We start from the raw sequence: 18,067 nt of genomic DNA, 5'->3' as shown, positions 1-18,067 counted from the left end.
ACAGTGGGATGTCATCAGAGCAGCTGTTGTGGTAGGTTAAGTGCATTGGCTCCAGGGCACAACAGCAGTCAGGCAATGACATCTCGGATTTAATACTAGCAACCCTATGGTTGACAGCTCAATTCTCAACTGATTTTTTTGTGTCAGATGCAGGATTTAAACTTTCCAAACCTATAGGTTTCTGTCTCGAGACTCTTAACTGCTAGAACATCTAAAACAGATCTGATGCATATGACCATAGCCTTTCCTTCCACACGGACAGGCGTGGGTCTTTCTAGCCTGGTCCCAGATCTACAGAGAACTCGTATGACGTGACAACCCACAGGAGGTTAGTGGCACCTATAATTGTTGAGGACAGGCTCGTGGTAATGGATGCAGCAGAATGGCATCAAACACATGGTTCCCAGCCATTATGAGCCGCCGACTGTCCCTCAGCAGCCTCCACTGACCATAGGAGTTGGCAAGACAGCACAAACACATCTGGCACCAGGCTAGAATAGGGTCTATCCTCAGGCCTTTGTTGTTCTTTTTATAAAACAAAAAATCCATTGTTTGTTGACCCCATAATAAATAAGGGAAACTGAACTGCAACATCGAGAGCACAATGTAGGGACTGTATGTTTTGGTTAGGACATAAAGGAGAAGGGCTGACTGATCGCCCATGGCAAATGACACCACATACAGTGTTAGACTGCCCAGAGGACCACATCTACCGAGCCAGAGACACAAAAACTATTCTGTGCGTCTTGTGACAAAACAATAAAGCAATTGCTCTTTTATCTTCACACAACATGTCTAATCAATCACAATTAGAGAGACCACAGAATGATCAATAAATCAACTTTACCAACCATCCTCCCTCTTCAATCAGTGACTCCTGCAACAGCCACTTGACCTCTGGAAAGGTCAATAAAACAATAATCCCTCCTGGTTGAGAGCAGTTCTCCCCCTAAACACAGCAGCACTTTCTCTGCATGCAAAATGGCACCCTATTTCCTATATAGTGCACTACTTTAGACCAGAGTCCTATTCCCTATATAGTGCACTACTTTAGACCAGAGTAGTGCACTACTTTTGGCCAGGCCTGACACATTAGCCAAAAAAATATATAAATATAGCTTTAATGTTCTTTTTCTGCAAAAAGCAATGAATCGCCTAATTAAAAGACATTGTTCAGGATATGGAGTTGACAGAGGAAAATGACAGTTGTAGCTCAGAGATCAGTCTTTAGTGGATTTATTAGTCTTTATTATGATATACATTTCAAAAACGTCAGTTAAAAAAAAAAAAGAAGAAGAAAGAGAAGGAAAAGTAGACAGCTATTGATAAGGCACACCTTTACCTTCACACCTTTACCTTCACACCTTTACCTTCACACCTTCACACCTTTACCTTCACACCTTTACCTTTACACCTTTACCTTCACACCTTCACACCTTTACCTTCCTCTTTACCTTTACCTTCACACCTTCACACCTTTACCTTCCTCTTTACCTTCACACCTTCACACCTTTACCTTCACACCTTTACCTTTACCTTCACACCTTCACACCTTTACCTTCCTCTTTACCTTTACCTTCACACCTTTACCTTCCTCTTTACCTTTACCTTCACACCTTTACCTTCACACCTTCACACCTTCACCTTCACACCTTTACCTTCACACCTTTACCTTCACACCTTCACACCTTTACCTTCCTCTTTACCTTCACACCTTTACCTTCCTCTTTACCTTCACACCTTTACCTTCCTCTTTACCTTCACACCTTTACCTTCACACCTTCACACCTTTACCTTCACACCTTTACCTTCCTCTTTACCTTTACCTTCACACCTTCACACCTTTACCTTCCTCTTTACCAATATACTATGTTGAGCGAGAGCCCTTTTCAGAACATGGACTCTTCGTACAGCCAAATTGGCCGCCATCTTTCAGTAGGTTGTGGGCTTTTGTAAACGTCATTGGTAGTAATGATATGGGCCATTTACAAAAACAGTATAGATGCTAAATTAATTTGATATACAAAAGTACATTGTTAAACAATGCTATAAACTCAACAATAACCCGGTATAAAAATAACAATATTAAATTGCACTGTCTGTTTCTCTAATACAAGAATAGGAAGACACCGATATGTTAGAACATAAAATTTGCCTTGGGGGAAGAATAAAAAAAAATTTTAAAAAAATCCACATGTGCTTCCCAAATGGCACCCTATTCCCTATATAGTGCACAACTTTTGAACAGAGCCCCTATGTACAACTTCACCGCTAGAATGACCTTGGCGTTCACCCTTATGGATGGTCCAATGCTAGTGACTGAGCACACCAAGTCATCTCTTCCAACAAAAACCACATGCTTAATGCTTTGACTGTCCTCATCACCTAAAGTGCATGTTGAATGTGTGGCCTGTGAGGAGAGGCGGTACAACGTGCACATGTCTGCAGAATTTGCAACCCCCCCCCCCCACACACTTGCATTAATGAGTGGACTGCAGTAGGGAAGTTTGTTTCCAACACCCCCAACTCAACGTCGGTGCTAGCTCTGATGCTCTGCTTTCACACAGCACCAGGCATCTATAGCAGAGGATGTGGCCCAGCTCGGCTCAGTAGTGTGAAAAGTGTCTCAGAAAGCCAGTCAGGGTGCGAGCGTGCTCCGTCTAGCCATTCAGATCCAGGGTCAGCAGCCGTCCGGCCAGCCACGAGAGCTGGTATTCAGGGTGTCCTCTGGTTGTGAGGGGGTCTCCACATCCAGGCCCAAACCACTGTGGTTGGGTGTGTTGGAGGGTATGAGGGAGGCCCCAGACCTGCCTCTGCAGGAGCAGCAGCAGAGCATGGTGGAGAGACGGGAGCGGATTGGCTGGGTGAACAGGATAAACATGATACAGTTTGCAGCTCCCTGGAAGGTGTTCCCAATGCCCTAGAGAAACAGATGAAACCATTAACGGATGGATATATGACTAAAGGATGAATGTAAAAGATAGAATGAAGGAAAGAGGGGTTGCTGGATGGATATATGACTAAAGGATGAATGTAAAAGATAGCATGAAGGAAAGAGGGGTTGGTGGATGGATAGACAGGTACTGATATTTGTTGCTAAAGGTTCCTATACGGCATACAAGGGTTTCCATTAGGAAAATGTGGTGCTGAACATTTCACCTGCAACGTTTTAAATTTACCAGACATTCTACAGGGTGCATAACCTGATTAGTGTTCACCCACTGTGCTCTGAATGACAGACATAACACGTCATTAAAATTAACAGAACATGCAAGTCGAGAACGCAACTAATTCCGATGTGCACTTTGAACATGTTAAAATAACTGTCCGCGTTTACCTTTCCTCCGCCAACAAGATGAATAATAAACTGCAAATGTCACGAGCCTTATGTCAATCTACTATAATAGAAAAGTTTAGGATTCCTATTCTATTGATCAGCTTGTCGAGAAACAAATAGCCTAGTGGGAATATAGATCCCAAATTCATACAACCAGTAGGCCAATTAAAAAACGTTAAAAAGAGAGTGATGGAACAGATAACGTTTAGCTTAAAATGTTGATAAACTATTATTTATTCACATTATAAAGAGAAGCAATACGCAGAAGGCGGTAGGCAATGCGCGAATGTTCGTTCCATAACGCAATTCGCGGGAAAAGCACCGTTGTCAAAAGGGCACACTGCAAATGCGAGCGGTTTCATGTGACAAAGATGAAAATATCCGTTAAAAATGTAGATGAGATCTACTAAGCTACTTTAAAGCAAGGTAATACGTGCCGCTTAATATGTATTAAAATAGTTGAGGTTTCAAACGATTGAATATATGTTTATGACAAAATTCATTCGGCCTCCAACCAAAGTGGTGTGTGTCGCGCTGATGAAGCCTGCCTTCCGTTGTCGTTTGATGCCGCGTTTAAAACATCTGGGTCCTCGGAAATCTCAGACTTCAGTGCGTTCAAGACAACTTTGAACTGGAGGGAGGGGGGGGGGTGGAGCTCCGACTGGGAAAAGTCGTTTTCAATGGTCATGCAATTCAGAATTACAACTCGGGAAGTCAAGCCTCTTTCTAGGAGCTCCAACTTTCCGACCTGAAGATCACCGATGTCATGATTGGACCTAGTATTTTTCTGAGTTCGCAGTTGTCGTGAAAGCAACATACGATGCTGTAGCAGCACCCCTTGATTGGAAAATATATTAGACAGCGCAAAGACCATGTGATAAATAAGATCCATAACAAATATACTACACAAAACGGCAAGTTAATTCCACTATATTTTGCTAATGAACCGACAGGCCGATAAACATGACGAATCTAATGCATTTCCTTCAATGAAGAGGCTATAAAACATTATTTCACAATGGGATTGTTTCTTCTTCTTCTGGACAACCGGGCCGGTGTCAATTTTATTTATTGGCTTTTCTAAAATCGGAACAAAAGTCGGCTATTACCGGCTAACGGAAACCCTACTGCAGCAGGTTATGAGAATCATTGGTGAGGATAGAACATGGAGTCCTGGAGAAGTGCCAACACAAACTCACATGTAGCGTGACGAGAACAGGGTTCTGCCTGGCGGGCGAGTCAGCCAGCATCAGCAGGAAACGCACGGTACTCCAGATACGCAGGGCGATGAAGATGATGGGGATAAGGGTCAACTTCCTGTCGGCCATATTGGAAAGGGACTGGGACAGAGGACTGCAGGCCAGGATGGGCCGGTACTCAGACAGAGCCGCATGCTGGACGACATAGAGAGAAAACAGGAATATTTATCAAGTGGATAAATGTGCTTGAAACCTGCCATGGAAAATGTCTGTGATAGTCTACACTGGAATTAGTAAAGCCACCATGAATTTAGCTAAACATTTTATTTTTTTGGTCCATTTTTTATATATATTTTTTAAATTACATGCATTCCTCCCCAAATTTCACCCCGGTTACCACTTCAATAGTACTGGGGTATAGATTGTAACAGATCCTCACCGCTCTGTGGATGTGCTTCTTGATGAGGACATAGAGGACGGGGAGGGTGAGATAGGCCAGGAACTCCCATATCTTCCCAGTGAGCAGCATCCACAGGACATGGTCTGGAGCCTGGATCCTCACCCAGCACCAGCCCACAGACACCTCCGATGCATCGTAGCCAATACGGCCCAGAGCCAGAGCTGCTACTGTGATACCTAGAGGGATGCCCCAGCTGGGGGGGGGGGGGGGGGGGGTGGAGGAGACAGGGGAAGAGAAGGTGGTGGTGGATGAGCAGGAATAATTAATTAATTAACATTTAATTGTGAACCTCCTGACTAGCTTGCCAGCCACACACTTCCTCTACAGTCTGGTGATCATTATGTGCAACTATGTCATGCTACTAAGAAATACTATTAATAGGCCTCGCTATATAGCCTACATGTTGAAAGTGCAATCCCAAAATCTGCAACTCACTTCCTGCAAAGTCACGCATAGTCATATATAGTGTAACATTTCAGTAGCCTGTATCTAAACTGAATCGACTTTATTTCACTATCGTTTAACTATATGAAACAGAACCACTCAGTGTGTAACATTTCAACATGCTCCCCCTTTTAATTTTGAACCTTAAAACCCAAGATGAGATGTTGGCCGTGTCCGAGAGCATCAAACCCATGATGCATTGGGGGTAAATGGTAACTGAATGATCTAAAAAAAATAATAAGCGAGCGGTTATATGTGATGCAAGGTGATTTGTAGATCAGTCCGTCGGTAGCCGCCTGCATAATAATCTTCCACTCACTGAGGGAGAGCGTGACGCCCTGCGCGTTCAGGTAATCTTCCACTGACTGAGGGAGAGCGTGACAGAGCGTGACGCCCTGCGTGTTCAGGTAATCTTCCACTGACTGAGGGAGAGCGTGACAGAGCGTGACGCCCTGCGTGTTCAGGTAATCTTCCACTGACTGAGGGAGAGCGTGACAGAGCGTGACGCCCTGCGTGTTCAGGTAATCTTCCACTGACTGAGGGAGAGCGTGACAGAGCGTGACGCCCTGCGTGTTCAGGTAATCTTCCGCTCACTGAGGGAGAGCGTGACGCCTTGCGTGTTCAGGTAATCTTCCACTCACTGAGGGAGAGCGTGACAGAGCGTGACGCCCTGCGTGTTCAGGTAATCTTCCACTCACTGAGGGAGAGCGTGACAGAGCGTGACGCCTTGCGTGTTCAGGTAATCTTCCACTCACTGAGGGAGAGCGTGACAGAGCGTGACGCCCTGCGTGTTCAGGTAATCTTCCACTCACTGAGGGAGAGCGTGACGCCTTGCGTGTTCAGGTAATCTTCCACTCACTGAGGGAGAGCGTGACAGAGCGTGACGCCCTGCGTGTTCAGGTAATCTTCCGCTCACTGAGGGAGAGCGTGACGCCTTGCGTGTTCAGGTAATCTTCCACTCACTGAGGGAGAGCGTGACGCCCTGCGCGTTCAGGTAATCTTCCACTGACTGAGGGAGAGCGTGACAGAGCGTGACGCCCTGCGTGTTCAGGTAATCTTCCACTGACTGAGGGAGAGCGTGACAGAGCGTGACGCCCTGCGTGTTCAGGTAATCTTCCACTGACTGAGGGAGAGCGTGACAGAGCGTGACGCCCTGCGTGTTCAGGTAATCTTCCACTGACTGAGGGAGAGCGTGACAGAGCGTGACGCCCTGCGTGTTCAGGTAATCTTCCACTGACTGAGGGAGAGCGTGACAGAGCGTGACGCCCTGCGTGTTCAGGTAATCTTCCACTGACTGAGGGAGAGCGTGAGAGCGTGACGCCCTGCGTGTTCAGGTAATCTTCCACTGACTGAGGGAGAGCGTGACAGAGCGTGACGCCCTGCGTGTTCAGGTAATCTTCCACTGACTGAGGGAGAGCGTGACAGAGCGTGACGCCCTGCGTGTTCAGGTAATCTTCCACTGACTGAGGGAGAGCGTGACAGAGCGTGACGCCCTGCGTGTTCAGGTAATCTTCCACTGACTGAGGGAGAGCGTGACAGAGCGTGACGCCCTGCGTGTTCAGGTAATCTTCCACTCACTGAGGGAGAGCGTGACGCCCTGCGTGTTCAGGTAATCTTCCACTGACTGAGGGAGAGCGTGACAGAGCGTGACGCCATGCGTGTTCAGGTAATCTTCCACTGACTGAGGGAGAGTGTGACAGAGCGTGACGCCCTGCGTGTTCAGGTAATCTTCCACTCACTGAGGGAGAGCTTGACGCCCTGCGCGTTCAGGTAATCTTCCACTCACTGAGGGAGAGCGTGACGCCATGCGTGTTCAGGTAATCTTCCACTCACTGAGGGCCAACATCTTCAATTCACGACTCGTAATATAATTGAAGGATATTTCTGGACTCATTCCATTCAGGTACCCTATTCCATCTATAGGACACTACGGTTGACCAGGGCATTATATACATTGCACTCGGAAAGTAGTCAGACCCCTTGACTTTTTCCACATTGTTATGTAAGAGCCTTATCCTAAAACAGATTACAATCACCCCCCCCACCCCACACATCAATCTACACACAATACCCCATAAATGGAGGTTTAAAAATGTTAGCAAATTAATAAATACAAAAATAACTGAAATATCTTCTTTTTTTTCACCCAGTGATCCCACTCTGAAACATATGTTAAACAAAATGTTTTATCATTTTTCAATATTTATAAATTAAAATGCAGAAAAACAATGTTTTCAAATTCAAAATACTACTCATATATTAGAGAGGAAGCAGTAAACCTTCATTGACACATTTTTGCTTCGTAGCACAATTAGAGATGAAACAGTCTTACAGGAGGCATGGCTAAGGCCATTTCAAATAGAGATGAAACAGTCTTACAGGAGGCATGGCTAAGGCCATTTCATAAATACAGATGAAACAGAGTCTTACAGGAGGCATGGGTAAGGCCATTTCATAAATACAGATGAAACAGTCTTACAGGAGGCATGGCTAAGGCCATTTCATAAATACAGATGAAACAGAGTCTTACAGGAGGCATGGGTAAGGCCATTTCATAAATACAGATGAAACAGTCTTACAGGAGGCATGGGTAAGGCCATTTCATAAATACAGATGAAACAGTCTTACAGGAGGCATGGGTAAGGCCATTTCATAAATACAGATGAAACAGTCTTACAGGAGGCATGGGTAAGGCCATTTCATAAATATAGAGTCTTACAGGAGGCATGGGTAAGGCCATTTCATAAATACAGATGAAACAGTCTTACAGGAGGCATGGGTAAGGCCATTTCATAAATACAGATGAAACAGTCTTACAAGAGGCATGGGTAAGGCCATTTCATAAATACAGATTAAACATTCTTACAGGAGGCATGGGTAAGGCCATTCACAAATAGAGATGAAACAGTCTTACAGGAGGCATGGGTAAGGCCATTTCATAAATACAGATGAAACAGTCTTACAGGAGGCATGGGTAAGGCCATTTCATAAATACAGATGAAACAGTCTTACAGGAGGCATGGGTAAGGCCATTTCATAAATACAGATTAAACAGTCTTACAGGAGGCATGGGTAAGGCCATTTCATAAATACAGATGAAACAGAGTCTTACAGGAGGCATGGGTAAGGCCATTTCATAAATACAGATGAAACAGTCTTACAGGAGGCATGGGTAAGGCCATTTCATAAATACAGATGAAACAGAGTCTTACAGGAGGCATGGGTAAGGCCATTCATAAATACAGATGAAACAGAGTCTTACAGGAGGCATGGGTAAGGCCATTTCATAAATACAGATGAAACAGAGTCTTACAGGAGGCATGGGTAAGACCATTTCATAAATATAGAGTCTTACAGGAGGCATGGGTAAGGCCATTCATAAATACAGATGAAATAGAGTCTTACAGGAGGCATGGGTAAGGCCATTTCATAAATATAGAGTCTTACAGGAGGCATGGGTAAGGCCATTTCATAAATATAGAGTCTTACAGGAGGCATGGGTAAGGCCATTCATAAATACAGATGAAACAGAGTCTTACAGGAGGCATGGGTAAGGCCATTTCATAAATACAGATGAAACAGAGTCTTACAGGAGGCATGGGTAAGACCATTTCATAAATATAGAGTCTTACAGGAGGCATGGGTAAGGCCATTCATAAATACAGATGAAATAGAGTCTTACAGGAGGCATGGGTAAGGCCATTTCATAAATATAGAGTCTTACAGGAGGCATGGGTAAGGCCATTCATAAATACAGATGAAACAGTCTTACAGGAGGCATGGGTAAGGCCATTTCATAAATACAGATGAAACAGAATCTTACAGGAGGCATGGGTAAGGCCATTTCATAAATACAGATGAAACAGAGTCTTACAGGAGGCATGGGTAAGGCCATTTCATAAATACAGATGAAACAGTCTTACAGGAGGCATGGGTAAGGCCATTTCATAAATACAGATGAAACAGAGTCTTACAGGAGGCATGGGTAAGGCCATTTCATAAATACAGATGAAACAGAGTCTTACAGGAGGCATGGGTAAGGCCATTTCATAAATACAGATGAAACAGAGTCTTACAGGAGGCATGGGTAAGGCCATTTCATAAATACAGATGAAACAGAGTCTTACAGGAGGCATGGGTAAGGCCATTTCATAAATGCAGATGAAACAGTCTTACAGGAGGCATGGGTAAGGCCATTTCATAAATACAGATGAAACAGAGTCTTACAGGAGGCATGGGTAAGGTCATTTCATAAATACAGATGAAACAGAGTCTTACAGGAGGCATGGGTAAGGCCATTTCATAAATACAGATGAAACAGAGTCTTACAGGAGGCATGGGTAAGGCCATTTCATAAATATAGAGTCTTACAGGAGGCATGGGTAAGGCCATTCATAAATACAGATGAAACAGAGTCTTACAGGAGGCATGGGTAAGGCCATTTCATAAATATAGAGTCTTACAGGAGGCATGGGTAAGGCCATTTCATAAATATAGAGTCTTACAGGAGGCATGGGTAAGGCCATTTCATAAATACAGATGAAACAGAGTCTTACAGGAGGCATGGGTAAGGCCATTTCATAAATACAGATTAAACAGTCTTACAGGAGGCATGGGTAAGGCCATTTCATAAATACAGATGAAACAGAGGCTTACAAATCAAATCCAATTTTATTTGTCACATACACATGGTTAGCAGATGTTAATGCGAGTGTAGCGAAATGCTTGTGCTTCTAGTTCCGACAATGCAGTAATAACCAACAAGTAATCTAACTAACAATTCCTAAACTACTGTCTTATACACAGTGTAAGGGGATAAAGAATATGTACATAAGGATATATGAATGAGTGATGGTACAGAGCAGCATAGGCAAGATACAGTAGATGGTATCGAGTACAGTATATACATGAGATGAGTACGTAAACAAAGTGGCATAGTTAAAGTGGCTAGTGATACATGTATTACATAAGGATGCAGTCGATGATATAGAGTACAGTATATACGTATGCATATGAGATGAATAATGTAGGGTAAGTAACATTATATAAGGTAGCATTGTTTAAAGTGGCTAGTGATATATTTACATCATTTCCCATCAATTTCCATTATTAAAGTGGCTGGAGTTGAGTCAGTGTCAGTGTGTTGGCAGCAGCCACTCAATGTTAGTGGTGGCAGTTTAACAGTGATGGCCTTGAGATAGAAGCTGTTTTTCAGTCTCTCGGTCCCAGCTTTCATGCACCTGTACTGACCTCGCCTTCTGGATGATAGCGGGGTGAACAGGCAGTGGCTCGGGTGGTTGTTGTCCTTGCTGATCTTTATGGCCTTCCTGTAACGTCGGGTGGTGTAGGTGTCCTGGAGGGCAGGTAGTTTGCCCCCGGTGATGCGTTGTGCAGACCTCACTACCCTCTGGAGAGCCTTACGGTTGAGGGCGGAGCAGTTGGCAGTTGCCGTACCAGGCAGTGATACAGCCCGCCAGGATGCTCTCGATTGTGCATCTGTAGAAGTTTGTGAGTGCTTTTGGTGACAAGCCGAATTTCTTCAGCCTCCTGAGGTTGAAGAGGCGCTGCTGCGCCTTCTTCACGATGCTGTCTGTGTGAGTGGACCAATTCAGTTAGTCTGTGATGTGTATGCCAAGGAACTTAAAACTTGCTACCTTCTCCACTACTGTTCCGTCGATGAGGATAGGGAGGTGTTCCCTCTGCTGTTTCCTGAAGTCCACAATCATCTCCTTAGTTTTGTTGACGTTGAGTGTGAGGTTATTTTCCTGACACCACACTCCGAGGGCCCTCACCTCCTCCCTGTAGGCCGTCTCGTCGTTGTTGGTAATCAAGCCTACCACTGTTGTGTCGTCCGCAAACTTGATGATTGAGTTGGAGGCGTGCGTGGCCACGCAGTCGTGGGTGAACAGGGAGTACAGGAGAGGGCTCAGAACGCATCCTTGTGGGGCCCCAGTGTTGAGGATCAGCGGGGAGGAGATGTTGTTGCCTACCCTCACCACCTGGGGGCGGCCCGTCAGGAAGTCCAGTACCCAGTTGCACAGGGCGGGGTCGAGACCCAGGGTCTCGAGCTTGATGACGAGCTTGGAGGGTACTATGGTGTTGAATGCCGAGCTGTAGTCGATGAACAGCATTCTCACATAGGTATTCCTCTTGTCCAGATGGGTTAGGGCAGTGTGCAGTGTGGTTGAGATTGCATCGTCTGTGGACCTATTTGGGCGGTAAGCAAATTGGAGTGGGTCTAGGGTGTCAGGTAGGGTGGAGGTGATATGGTCCTTGACTAGGCTCTCAAAGCACTTCATGATGACAGAAGTGAGTGCTACGGGGCGGTAGTCGTTTAGCTCAGTTACCTTAGCTTTCTTGGGAACAGGAACAATGGTGGCCCTCTTGAAGCATGTGGGAACAGCAGACCTCTTGAAGCATGTGGGAACAGCAGACCTCTTGAAGCATGTGGGAACAGCAGACTGGTATGTGGGGGCTGTGCTTTGGCAAAGTGGGTGGGGTTATATCCTTCCTGTTTGGCCCTGTCCGGGGGTGTCCTCGGATGGGGCCACAGTGTCTCCTGACCCCTCCTGTCTCAGCCTCCAGTATTTATGCTGCAGTAGTTTGTGTCGGGGGGCTAGGGTCAGTTTGTTATATCTGGAGTACTTCTCCTGTCCTATTCGGTGTCCTGTGTGAATCTAAGTGTGCGTTCTCTAATTCTCTCCTTCTCTCTCTCTCTCGGAGGACCTGAGCCCTAGGACCATGCCCCAGGACTACCTGACATGATGACTCCTTGCTGTCCCCAGTCCACCTGGCCATGCTGCTGCTCCAGTTTCAACTGGCCTGGGCCCTAGGACCATGTCCCAGGACTACCTGACATGATGACTCCTTGCTGTCCCCAGTCCACCTGGCCATGCTGCTGCTCCAGTTTCAACTGTTTTGCCTTACTATTATTCAACCATGCTGGTCATTTATGAACATTTGAACATCTTGGCCACGTTCTGTTATAATCTCCACCCGGCACAGCCAGAAGAGGACTGGCCACCCCACATATGCTGTCTCTAATTCTCTCTTTCTTTCTCTCTCTCGGAGGACCTGAGCCCTAGGACCGTGCCCCAGGACTACCTGATATGATGGCTCCTTGCTGTCCCCAGTCCACCTGACTGTGCTGCTGCTCCAGTTTCAACTGTTCTGCCTTATTATTATTCGACCATGCTGGTCATTTATGAACATTTGAACACCTTGGTCATGTTCTGTTATAATCTCTACCCGGTACAGCCAGAAGAGGACTGGCCACCCCACATAGCCTGGTTCCTCTCTAGGTTTCTTCCTAGGTTTTGGCCTTTCTAGGGAGTTTTTCCTAGCCACCGTGCTTTTACACCTGCATTGTTTGCCGTTTGGGGTTTTAGGCTGGGTTTCTGTACAGCACTTTGAGATATCAGCTGATGTACGAAGGGCTATATAAATAAATTTGATTTGATTTTGATATAGGGATTGATTGAATATGTCCGTAAACACACCGGCCAGCTGGTCTGCTCATGCTCTAGGAACGCGAAGCGAGGCGGTGAGGCATGGGTAAGGCCATTCATAAATACAGTGCATTCGGCAAGTACATCTTCGAGACTTCTTGGGTATGAGGCTACAAGCTTGGCACACCAGTATTTAGGGAGTTTCTCCCATTCTTCTCTGCAGATCCTCTCAAGCTCTGTCAGGTTAGAGGGGACCTGCACAGCTATTTTCAGGTCTCCAGAGACGTTCGATCGGGTTCAAGTCTGGGCCCCTCATGGACATTCATAGACTTGTCCCGAAGCCACTCCTGCGTTATCTTGGCTGTGTGCTTTGGGTCGTTGTCCTGTTGGAAGGTGAACCTTCGCCCCCAGTCAGAGGTCCTGAGCAGGTTTTCATCAAGGATCTCTGTGTATTTTGCTCCGTTCATCTTTCCCTCGATCCTGACTAGTCTCCCAGTGCCTGCCACTGAAAAACATTCCCACAGCATGATGCTGCCACCACCATGCTTCACCATCGGGATGGTGCCAGGATTCCTCCAGATGTGACACTTGGCATTCAGGCCAAAGTATGCAATCATGGTTTCATCCGACCAGAGAATATTGTTTCTCACGGTCTGAGAGTCCTTTAGGTGCCATTTGGCAAACTCCAAGCGGGCAGTCATGTGCCTTTTGCTGAGGAGTGGCTTCCGCCTGGCCACTACCATAAAGGCCTGATAGGTGGAGTGCTGCAGAGATAGTTGTCCTTCTGGAAGGTTTTATCTCCAGAGGAACATTGGGTTCTTGGTCACCTCCCTGACCAAGGCCCTTCTCCCCCGATTGCTCAGTTTCGCCGGGAGGCCAGCTCTAGGATGAGTCTGTGGTTCCAAACTTCTTCCATTTAAGAATGAAGGAGGCCACTGTGTTCTTGGGGACCTTCAATGCTGCAGACATCTTTTGGTACCCTTCCCCAGACCTGTGCATCAACACAATCCTGCCTCGGAGCTCTACGGACAATTCCATCGACCTCATGGCTTGGTGCTCTGACATTCACTGTCAACTTTGGGACCTTATATAGACAGGTGTGTGCCTTTCCAAATCATATCCAATCAATAGAATTTACCCCAGGTGGACTCCAATTGTTTGTTATTTAAAACTTTAAACCTTTAACTAGGCAAGTCAGTTAAGAACAAATTCTTATTTATAATGACGGCCTACCAAAAGGCCTCCTGCGGGGACGGGGGCTGGGATTAAAAATATATACATATAATAATAGCAAAACACACATCACGACGAGAGAAACCACAACATAGAGACCTAAGACAACAATATAGCAAGGCAGTAACATATGACAACACAGCATGGTAGCGACACAAAACAGGGTACAAACATTATTGGGCACAGACAACAGCCCAAAGGGCAAGAAGGTAGAGACAACACCAATCAAGTTGTAGAAACATCTCAAGGATGGTCAAGGATGCACCTGAGATCTATTTTGAGTCTCATAGCAAAGGGTCTGAAAACTTATGTAAATTAGGATGTTTTTTTACAACAACTGTTTTTGCTTCATCATTATGGGGTATTGTGTGTAGATGGAGGAGGGAAAAACAACAAGCGAATCCATTTTAGAATAAGGCTGTAACGTAACAAAATGTGAAAAAAGGGCAGGGGTCCGATATCTCTCCGAATGCATGGAGGGCCCTTTGGGACACAAGGTACAGTAACCTCAATCAACTGCTCCCTTTTGAGCTGGTTTATAGAAAAAGTGTACTGGGATCAAAACTTGGTTCAAATACTATTCAACATCTTACGAATAATTTCAGCGTTTGCTCTGGTCTGTCTGGAGTGCAGGATGGGGGTTGCACTTTTGCAACTATTTCTATTGCTTCCATTGGAGCAGGCAAGCTCAATCAAGGCCAGATAAAGTATTACAAATGATTTCAAATAGGAACTAAAGTCTGATTTGGCACCTATAATCACATAAACAGTTGAAGTCGAAAGTTTACATACACTTAGGTAGGAGTCATTCAAACTTGTTTTTCAACCCCTCCACAAATGTCTTGTTAACAAACTATAGTTTTGTCAAGTCGGTTAGGACATCTACTTTGTGCATCATCAACAAAAAAAAATCATCAAAAAATTCTTAACAGTGGTGATCCTAACTGACCTGAGACAATGCATTTTTACTAGTGGTCCTTCTGTAGCTCAGTTGGTAGAGCATGGCGCTTGTAACGCCAGGGTAGTGGGTTCGATCCCCGGGACCACCCATACGTAGAATGTATGCAGAATGTATGCACACATGACTGTAAGTCGCTTTGGATAAAAGCGTCTGCTAAATGGCATATATTATTATAATATATATAATATATATTATTATATATTACTCTGATTAAATGTCAGGAATTGTGAAAAACTGAGTTTAAATGTATTTGGCTATGGTGTATGTAAACTTCCGACTTCAACTGTATGTTTGTTATTAATCATGTACTATGAATGGCCTTGTTGTGTGAAATGGTTCTGTTGTGTGAGGTTCAATAGAAAAGGGATCACTGGAGAATTCATTATAGAACACAACACACATTGTAACAAGGCATGTCCACTGCCTGGGCTCTGAGGTGGAGAAAGGGTTTTGATGTTATATACAAAAGAATATATAAACTGGTTGGGTCAAGTCCTGACAGCCGTGGTATATCAGACCGTATATAACAGGTATGACAAAATATATTTTTACTGCTCTAATTATATTGGTAACCAGTTTATTTTGTTTTTTGGCCAATATACCACGGCTAAGGGCTGTGTCCAGGTATTCCGCATTGCGTCGTGCTAAAGAACAGCCCTTAGCCATGGTATATTATCCATATACCACACCTCCTCGGGCCTTATTGCTTAAATAGCAACTCAGTGAAAAATTGTCCAAAAGGCAGACTATCCTTTCTGTATTGTTTATCAATAAGAAACCTACCATGTTTCTGTGGTGTCCATTCAACTCCATTTCAGTGGACTGGATGTAAGGTGTACTGCAAAACATGCTCTAATGTGTCATTCGGTATTAATTGACCATTAATTGAGTACTAATTGGGTGTTAATTTAGCCAAATTGAGTAAACAGGACACAATAGGTGTGCATGTGCTTCAGGTGTAGCCCTGAAGACGCTCAGAGTCTAATTTTCATAAGGTTTGAAACAGTATCAATAGTTTATACTACAGTACAATGTATAATACGTCTACCATATGTACAATAGCAGGTGACAGAATTTATAAGCCGCGTACACATACTAGTCCGAACTAAACTCGGAAATGTCTGACTTGCTGACTCCTTGAACGCAGCACGCGCATAAATACAACCAGTTAGAAGGTTGGAAATGTCAGTTTCAAAGTTGCGACTCGCATGTGAACGCGGAATTAATACCAAGTTTCATGGTGAAACAGCCTAACGTCAGAAGTGCTGAAGTTCCAAGGTATTGAAAAGGTAATATATTCCTCATGAATATTCATAAACGCGTCATACTAGAGTAGAGAAACAACATAGCTGGATCAGGTGACTCTTGGCCTTGATATTTCACAGACCATATCCCAAACTCAGATCTAATCAATCAAAACATTTCACAGTTTATACAACTGTTATTATTTTGATTATATGAACATGAATCAAGCGCAAGTACCCACCTGATAACGTGAAACCATAACACGAAGCTGTCAGCTTGTCTTTGATTCGACTTGACGATTAAAATGTACAGATATATAGCGATAGCGACAGTCCAGAAAAACGAACTGGTGTTGGCGAAAGTAGATATCGCTCCTTGAACGACGCAATCCACAGAATTTGATTCAAAGACACTCCAAACTCCGTATGCGTACGAGCCCGCAGACAACAAGTCAGCCACGGACAAGTAGACCAGAAGTGTTCTCGGCGTTGTCCTCAAATCTGGCCAAATGATGTAGGTAAAGATAATAAGTAAAGAGCCCAAAAAAGACAGGGCACACGAAATCAAAATAACTATCTGTTCTGAAATGTACACAACAGTCTGATTATCAACGGCCATGATATCCAAAACGACTGCGCGCTAGGTCAATCTACACTCACTAACAAGGCACGAATAGTTTTACAACATTCCAATATACACTTATTCCATCAACGAATAGGCCTAGTTGCTTGGGTGAACAAGTCACCGCGTCAAAGGATCCCGAAAACTGTAGTTGTAAAGTTAATGTGTGTGTCATGAACAACATTAGTGTGAGCACACTCATAGAATCGGCGGGTTGCCTTCAAAATAAAAGTCTCCCATCGAAACATGCAAACGGATCCAAATGTGGACTCGACACAATTGAACGAGTTCGACTATTCCCAAACTGGGATAAGTGTACGCGCAATGCCGTCGGGGGTAAGCCAAATAAAAATGTGATTCACCTTTTCAAACAGTTCGTTTAGATTTTCCAACGGGGCTATACATTTGGGTGATGAAAAGGCCAACAAAAACTATACGGACAACACCTTCATCAAACACTGTTTCACGACGCATCAGTGACATGGCTGGAGATGTTTTGAAACAGTTACTGCTTTGCATACAAGCCAGTGAATTATATGCGTTACAGTTGGATGAGTCAACAGACTTGGCGGGCCTGGCACAGCTCCCGGTATATGTCCGTTACGTTTATGGGGGGGGGGGGGGGGGGGTCAATTAAGGAAGACATCCTCTTCTGCAAACCCCTGGAAACCAGGACAACAGGAGAGGATATTTTTAAAGTACTGGACAGCTTTGTGACATCAAATGGACTTTGGTGGTCAAGGTGTGTTGGTATCTGTACTGATGGAGCAAAAACAATGACAAGGAGACATAGTGGAGTGGTAACGTGCAAGCAGTTGAGGGGCCCCCGTGTTGAGGATCAGCGTGGCGGATGTGTTATCTACCCTTACCACCTGGGGGCAGCTGTTACGCACGCCTCTATGAAGAGGGAACGCGACACCCTGCTACAACTAAACTCTCCGTGAAGTGAAAAAGGTATGGACTGTAGGTGCGAGTAAGAATGACAACAGAATGTGGTACCGTTTACAAGGACTTTATTCCTTTACACGGTAATATGGGGAAACGGGGCTGGACGGAACCAAAGCAAAGAAAGTAAATCTCAAAGCCCCCCCCTCTCTTATCTTACCTGCCTACCCACTA

The 18,067-nt window shown here is 44.8% G+C and overlaps 1 protein-coding gene across 3 annotated transcripts; it reads right to left on the bottom strand.

Moving 5' to 3' along the window:
• Nucleotides 1–1,220: 1,220 nt before the first annotated feature.
• gpr157 (G protein-coupled receptor 157) lies at nt 1,221–17,104 on the bottom strand. Of its 3 annotated transcripts, XM_046344755.1 has the most exons (6): nt 16,569–16,656; nt 15,866–15,920; nt 4,976–5,189; nt 4,537–4,731; nt 1,835–2,920; nt 1,221–1,364 (listed from the first exon to the last, which is right to left on the bottom strand). In XM_046344755.1, the coding sequence occupies exons 2-5, from the start codon at nt 15,883–15,885 to the stop codon at nt 2,681–2,683; spliced, it is 669 nt and encodes a 222-aa protein (XP_046200711.1). In that variant the 5' UTR covers nt 15,886–15,920; nt 16,569–16,656; the 3' UTR covers nt 1,221–1,364; nt 1,835–2,680. The 3 variants fall into 3 exon arrangements, with proteins under 3 accessions (XP_046200711.1, XP_046200710.1, XP_046200709.1); XM_046344754.1 differs by lacking the exon at nt 15,866–15,920 and having other exon boundaries at nt 1,795–2,920; nt 16,569–17,104; XM_046344753.1 differs by lacking the exon at nt 15,866–15,920 and having other exon boundaries at nt 16,569–17,104.
• Nucleotides 17,105–18,067: the final 963 nt, after the last annotated feature.

Source organism: Oncorhynchus gorbuscha, linkage group LG03 (assembly GCF_021184085.1).
Source record: "Oncorhynchus gorbuscha isolate QuinsamMale2020 ecotype Even-year linkage group LG03, OgorEven_v1.0, whole genome shotgun sequence".
Taxonomy (NCBI): domain Eukaryota; kingdom Metazoa; phylum Chordata; class Actinopteri; order Salmoniformes; family Salmonidae; genus Oncorhynchus; species Oncorhynchus gorbuscha.
Note: the sequence above shows the minus strand (reverse complement) of the source record. Positions and strands in the feature narration are given on the sequence as shown.

Coding starts and splice junctions, on each gene's coding strand:
- gpr157 (XM_046344754.1), bottom strand. CDS start 16,945: ATGGCCGTTGATAATCAGACTGTTGTGTACATTTCAGAACAGATAGTT. Junction 5,190..16,568: donor TTATGGTTTCACGTTATCAG/GTGGGTACTTGC, acceptor CCCCCCCCCCAG/CTGGGGCATCCCTCTAGGTA. Junction 2,921..4,536: donor CTGTTCTCGTCACGCTACAT/GTGAGTTTGTGT, acceptor CTGTTTCTCTAG/GGCATTGGGAACACCTTCCA.